This window comes from Macrosteles quadrilineatus, unplaced genomic scaffold, assembly GCF_028750875.1.
Source record: "Macrosteles quadrilineatus isolate MER2022 unplaced genomic scaffold, UCM_ALF_1.0 Scaffold_7__1_contigs__length_78375512, whole genome shotgun sequence".
Taxonomy (NCBI): Eukaryota; Metazoa; Arthropoda; class Insecta; order Hemiptera; family Cicadellidae; genus Macrosteles; species Macrosteles quadrilineatus.
The window spans coordinates 4,990,861-4,997,442 of NW_026542600.1; the positions used below are offsets into that span (position 1 = coordinate 4,990,861).

General features: G+C 34.8%; 1 protein-coding gene across 1 annotated transcript; it reads right to left on the reverse strand.

Annotated features, from left to right (window-relative positions):
- Positions 1–414: 414 nt before the first annotated feature.
- LOC128998131 (uncharacterized) lies at positions 415–5,689 on the reverse strand. Its single transcript, XM_054424130.1, has 6 exons — positions 5,487–5,689; positions 3,502–3,775; positions 2,778–3,058; positions 2,002–2,124; positions 1,591–1,696; positions 415–600 (listed from the first exon to the last, which is right to left on the reverse strand). The coding sequence occupies exons 1-6, from the start codon at positions 5,687–5,689 to the stop codon at positions 481–483; spliced, it is 1,107 nt and encodes a 368-aa protein (XP_054280105.1). The 3' UTR covers positions 415–480.
- Between the last annotated feature and the right edge of the window lie 893 nt (positions 5,690–6,582).

The following is a 6,582-nucleotide window of genomic DNA, read 5'->3' on the forward strand; positions in this document are numbered from 1 at the left end:
TTTGTAAACGACAAAATATAAGGACCAATGAACAGAAAGTCACAAACAAAATTCATTACAAAATAACAATAGAATAGTTGGTAAACTTTTCAATACAATTTATAATAATGACATATTTTAAGGATAATGTCATATAATAATCGGAAGATGTGTTTTGGCCGCGAAGCAATGCGTCGATAGACGATGACGCGTAGTTTGAATATGGGATTGGGTCATTTTTGACAGCGAGGCAGATATTTAGATCGTTTCCAATTGATCAAATTTGTATTTTCATTTCATTTAACTTTTTTGTAACTGCATAGTATCTTAATTTTTCTCTTCAAACTAATATTTTTTAACCATCAGTTTATTATATTATTATGATTATAAATATTTCATAAGGTAGTTAGTAAGATAAACACATAATTTAAATATTTTATAACAATTTAAAAAAGACTATTTACATTAAAAATACAAATGGAACAATATCAATAACAACAGTCAGGGCCTTGTAAGTGGGTGAAGGAGTACACTTGCCCCCAAACTACCAGTCGCGTTCCTTATGTAATCCTGAAAGTTACTCTCCAGTATCCACAGAAGTCCTCCGTACCCTATGGTCACCTGGAATGAGAAGGGTGGTTACTCTAAACCAAAATACCCCCGCCGCAGCAAACCTGCAGACTAAGCGAATTTCCATTTGCCTGATTGGATTCACACTAAAATGTCTCCTTAAAAATATCACATTCCTTATTTAAATAGAATCAGTTTAACACATACTTAGGTTTGCTGCAACAGGGAGGGTAAAAGTGTTGTTTTATGTAAAATGTTAATAGTTAGTAAGAAATAAAAACATTTTTCAAATTTGGGCAAAATATGTTAATATACAAGCTAACTACAACAGTTTACTTATTTTCCATAAGAATAACATGGGAATTTTAAATATAAAATGTTTTGGAATTTTCTCCGTAACCATTAGGTGCATTATAACGCTTCAATACACTAAATCATTTGTTTTTTAAGCTCTACAAAATAGTTTGGAAAGAAATTGCAAAATTTTATGTATTTTGAGTCAAAAATGGGAAAAACCCATTTTTACCACCTAAACCCCCTTTCCCATGGTCCGATCATGCTGGTTCGTGAACTCGTTTGAATAAACGTAGGTTTACACGTTTGTACCAAATTTCTTCCAAATCGGATCGTTTTTGCTCGAGTTATCGCGTTAACGGAAAATATATATATATCTATATATTTTTTTTCTACCTGAACTCAGATAAGTTGATTGTAACAACAAATAATATGATGAGTTTATTAGTGATTCACTCGTAGCATATATTTTGATAGTTATTTCAAACCTACAACCAGCTATGACTTGTGCAAGCATAGAGTTTAAATGTAACAATAACTTGGCTGATTGTAATCCTTTAAATTCCACGGATACATTAAAAATCTACTCATCAACCACCCTCAACATGAAATATTCGTGGAGGTTGTACCTAACATACTACGATTACTTTTACATGAACAAATGATTTATATTCAATAGTATATACTAATCCTTTTCAATGTATACAATCACTACAACAATAGCTAGCAGTTAATCTTGACAGTTACCTGAGTAGCCAATCGGCCATCCTGAGTTTCTTGTATTGGGATAAGATTTGCCTCTCTTAAGGTAGTGTCTACAGGCCACATTAAAACCTCGGCCCTTCCTCTGTACCTGCAAGTATCCATTTCATTTGAAATCAGGACTCCCTCCACATACGAATAGTAGGGTTTCCATTTGTGGATCGTGAATTAATGGCTCAATTCACAAAGTTTATCTATGTAGTATATATGAATATATACTTCTTGATTTTTTTGACAACAATAGTATATGTTAATTAACTAGATAATGATAAAAAGTTAAAGTGATTTGTTTGAATCTTAAACTAACTTTTTGGTGTTAAGAACCGGTACATTTTTGTGGCTTTTAAGACCAAAAATAAATATTTACTATTAAACAAGAAACCATTGCACGTCTACCTTAGGAAGAGGTTTGTATCGGCTGTTCCTAGAGTCACCATTGGGTGAGGTTTACGTCCTTCGTCCTGTACCGATCCTTGTCTTTCAGGATACCTCAGGTCCTCCGTCGACATCGAGAACATCCTGGAAATAGACAGGTGTATCACCTTAATCTTGCAAAAGTGAGGCTTCTACCCACCAAACAATAATTTACCATCTATTTGGAATGAATCAAAACATAGTTTACCAGTTTTAACTTACCGTTAGAATAAAATGAACGTTGAATAATAATTATTAAATCCGTTAGTGAATACACTCGTTAGTATTTTCTTTTTGGTTTTGTTTTTATTATTATATTTTATTTTTCACATACAGAGAGAGTTTCGATATATGAATGGACACACATAAAGAGGATAATTCATATAAATGGCAATGTGAATGATAAAATTAACATACTACTAAACTAAATAAGTTACTAAGTTACTAAGGTACTAAGTTAATAAGTAACTAATTAAATAAGTTTTAAAATCTCAACATTGCCATACAAGTTGCCACGTTGGTGATAAAAAATACAGCAAAACGGAATTAAAATACTAACAGCATCTGCTTAGATAACTAAATACAGAAGCTGAAACTGCTCTCTTTTGATAATACCATTCTTGGAGTAGACCAACATGCTGTCCTCCGACTAAATCTCTGATTTTTTTCTCTCTAGTATAGTGTTTACAATCGTTTGACAATCTGCTCACACTTCCTGCTTATATACAGCAAAATACTTCTCTCGTTGTTAAGCTTACCTATCGCTGGACAAGTAACTGAAGTAAACCCTGGACGGTTTATCCATCCTTCGGATAAGGGCGAGGTACAGAACATCCCTTGGACCATGTGGTTCGACGACATCAGGGAGAACGACTCGACGACCCTTGGCTCTGGCGACATCGTACACCAAGATAGTTCGAGTAGAGGCATCACTAACAAACACCCAAGGTGTTGATGTACGGGGGCAAACGTCGACAACTAGATGTTGTAGTCGCGACCCCTGGCATGATAGGGTGGCCAAGTCTATGACGTGGATAACCTAAACACATAGATCACTTGGAGTCCATAAAACACACGAGAATCGCAAAAGTCTTTATTTGCAACAAAGATTACTTTCTAACGTACCATGGACAATTTAAGATAGAGCTAACGACAAACTGCCAGAGAATATGAATTGGACATTTATATAAACCCACAAACGGTTGGTTTGGATTTGAGATTGAGCACGGAATAAAATGTCATAAAACCTATATATAATCGAGAGCAATAGTTATGTCCAGGCGAAGAACTTCTTTTCGTCTTACGTACTATCCAAGCATAATAATCAAATTTTAAAAAGTGATGAAAATATTTTTATGTAAAAAAAATATTTATTTGGTAAACAAAAATTGCCGATATTTTCAAAATGGTGCTATCAATATGAACTCTCTACGTATTCAATGTCTCAATAAAATATAATAATATAATCTAAATACGGTCTACCTTTTTTGAAAGAACATCGAACGCCAAGACTCTGGGATGGCATTTGACTTCTGGATTAGTTAGGGTGGTCACTATACCGATGTCCAAGACCCACAGGATGTCTCTAGCGTCTACATAGAGGTCGACAACGTTGTGGAGATCGGAGTCCCAAGAGGGAAAGGGCTGGATGCAGGGGAAACCTCTTTGAAAGAGGTCGAAGCGTCCCAGGGTAAAAGGCACTCCAGGTCTTAAAGAGGGAGTGCAAACAAATACCTGGTCCCGCCACCATTGGAATCTAAAAAATAGTTAGGTTTATTGTTGTTTTAATTATTAATATATATTAAGCTGCGAGTCTCAGTTTATGTTGAATAATTGTTTAAGTTCAAGTAAAAGACTGGTGTATCCCTTAATCCAAAAAACTGTTTCATTCTCTCCTAGTATTCCTGTTACGTAAGGGTAAGTACCCCCAACGCAGCGGGCCGAATTTCGTTAAAATCGGGTGACTTTTACTAGAGTTAAGTGCTAATTGACACACACACACACACACACACACACACACACACACATGTATATGGATATATAAATTCAAACGGATGATGTTCTTGGTCTTTGGGTAAATCAAGATTAAAAAAGAAAATCTGTCCCAGGTATATGTCTTATCAAGAGACCTACGGCCGTGATATTAACATTCCCTATATGGGTGATTTGCTGAAGTGCTTGAAGGTGACTATGACTTGTTTAAACACTTTTTAAAATACATTTTTATCGCGTTTTCTTACAAAAATATGTACGGTAAAATGACATAAAGACTATTGAAAGGAATAGTCTTACAACAATACGTAGAAACGTACCTACAAATCATTGAGATACAAGTGCATAAGTCATCAATTTATATAATTTCGTGATCAATGACCGATATTTTGAAGGTAAATGGGACTCGTAACGTAGAGAGGAGGATTTACTTTACTGTGATAAATGTTTGAACACGAAAATGAAAACTTCTGTCCTCGCAGGGCGACTGCTGGTGCATGTCTTCTATTGATCTTACATTTCTCCAGTGGAAGATGGGGCGAGTTTGTTTAAGTATTGTTAAAATTGTAAAACCCTATCAAATTAAAAGTGGATGTATTCTAATTCTTTTGAATTCTATTCAGTATATCTAATTGAAAAAATATAGCACTATTAATTATTATCAAGTAACGTTTTTTTATTAATATTTACTACATGTTTTACTAGATATTAACTAATTGTACTTTAATGATCAAATATAAAAGTGTGATATCCGATAAGCAGCACACCTATTGTTTATCACACATACTTAAAAGTCCTCTATGTGTAATGAGCAATATGTGTAAATAATTTAATTTAATATCACACTTTTTTATTCTAACATTAAAGTATGATTAGTTTTTATTGTAAAACATGCATTAAATATGAATAAAATACGTTATTTGATCATTCATAGTTCTATAGTGGGTTTTTATTTTTATTAGTGTTAACTCCTTGTAATTATTGTTTTACATATATTACTTGAGAGCGTCAATTGATAAGTACCGACTCGTATAGTTAATAAAAAACGCTAAGTTTTCAATGATCTTGGTGATTTGTTATGCTATTAAGGCCGATGTGTGAAATTGATTTTTAAGAATACAAACAAATGTGACGGGGTGCTTTGACCTTTCACTCTTAGGACAAGATATTCTACCTCAGAGCCTTTCTTGTTTAGCGTGATATACATCGTCGCTGGTTCCGCAGTCACATTTCAGGAAAAAAATGTTTGTTTTATTGTAATTTTTATAAATAGTTTTTTGTCTAGAGTAATGTAGTTGTTACATTTTTTAACTCCAAGAAATTAAAATAAGGTGGCGTAAATAGTATATAAATAATACAATACGATTAAAACATGGGTTGCTAAATTTACAACTATGCCAAAGTGACATAGTCTTTACCTCAATCCATCGTTAGATTTACAATGAATTGCATATATAAATAATAAGAGTCCTCACCTGGTAACAATTATGTTAGCCGGATTGTAGTTCCCTTGGCTGGTGTAGTTGTTCCTCAACTCCTCAGAAGGCCAACATACACTGTGTCCTGTCAGACGAAAACAGAGGTCCTGGAAATATTGGTTGTCCCTCACTAGAGACGAACAAGGGAGAGTGAATGTGAGGAACAGTAGGCCTACTGCAGAGAGCTGTAGGGTAGCCATCATGTGATGGGCGCAGAGGACATCGAGTAGTCATATAGACCCGTGCTGAGGTCACACGTGAGAAACTTCTCATACGTGATGTTACATAAGTGAAAATCACAACACTGCTCATATAACGTACAGTTCTGTTTTGGATGAAAAATTGCTGAGTCATAGTAGATTTTTTTTTATATATTCCGTTGATTTATGTACAGTTCGCGTGTTCAAAGACTGTCGGAACAATACTCGACGTGCAAAACTGCTGAAAGGACACTTCAACATTGGCCTCAGAGATGGACTGTGGCCACTGAGGCTACGAAGCTCTCAGTATTTACCTGTTATTTGCGATTGATACTGCGATTACCATCGTTCCGTGCAATTTATTTTTCTCACAATTTTGTGGAAAACTCGTTAATGTTTTGAGTTAATGACATTATAGTTAAATGGTCTATACTATAATATCCTCACGTCATTGTTGACACGTGCTAGCGATTGAAGTATCAGCACTTGACGCTACCAGGTGCTGAGTCCACGATTCTGTCAAATGGTGTATACGATGATATCCTTACGTCATTGTTGGTTACACAGATTGTTGACACGTGCTAGCGATTGAAGAATCAGCACTTGACGCTTCAAGGTGCTGAGTCTGCGCTTCTCTAAGCAGCCCCAGTCAATCTAAATGGAAATACATCTTCTAGTGTTAATTGTCATTTTTCAGTCTGTGTCAATAGTCGAGTTGTTTAGGAGGAAACTGATTTAGTCGAAATACACTTTGTCGAAGAAAATATAAATTACAAGACATATAATCGAGAGTTTTAAGACTAATAATCCCCCGAATTGCCTCCTGCTATAATCCCTCTGTGCTGGGGGAAAGAGATCTTAAAAGGAAGAAAAACTGTTATGTAACACATGCC

Excerpts from the sequence above, each read along its gene's own strand:
- LOC128998131 (XM_054424130.1), bottom strand. The coding sequence starts at position 5,689 with ATGGCTACCCTACAGCTCTCTGCAGTAGGCCTACTGTTCCTCACATTC. Across the intron at positions 3,776-5,486 it reads GCTAACATAATTGTTACCAG|ATTCCAATGGTGGCGGGACC; the intron begins GTGAGGACTCTT and ends ACTATTTTTTAG. Across the intron at positions 2,125-2,777 it reads AGTTACTTGTCCAGCGATAG|GATGTTCTCGATGTCGACGG; the intron begins GTAAGCTTAACA and ends GTCTATTTCCAG.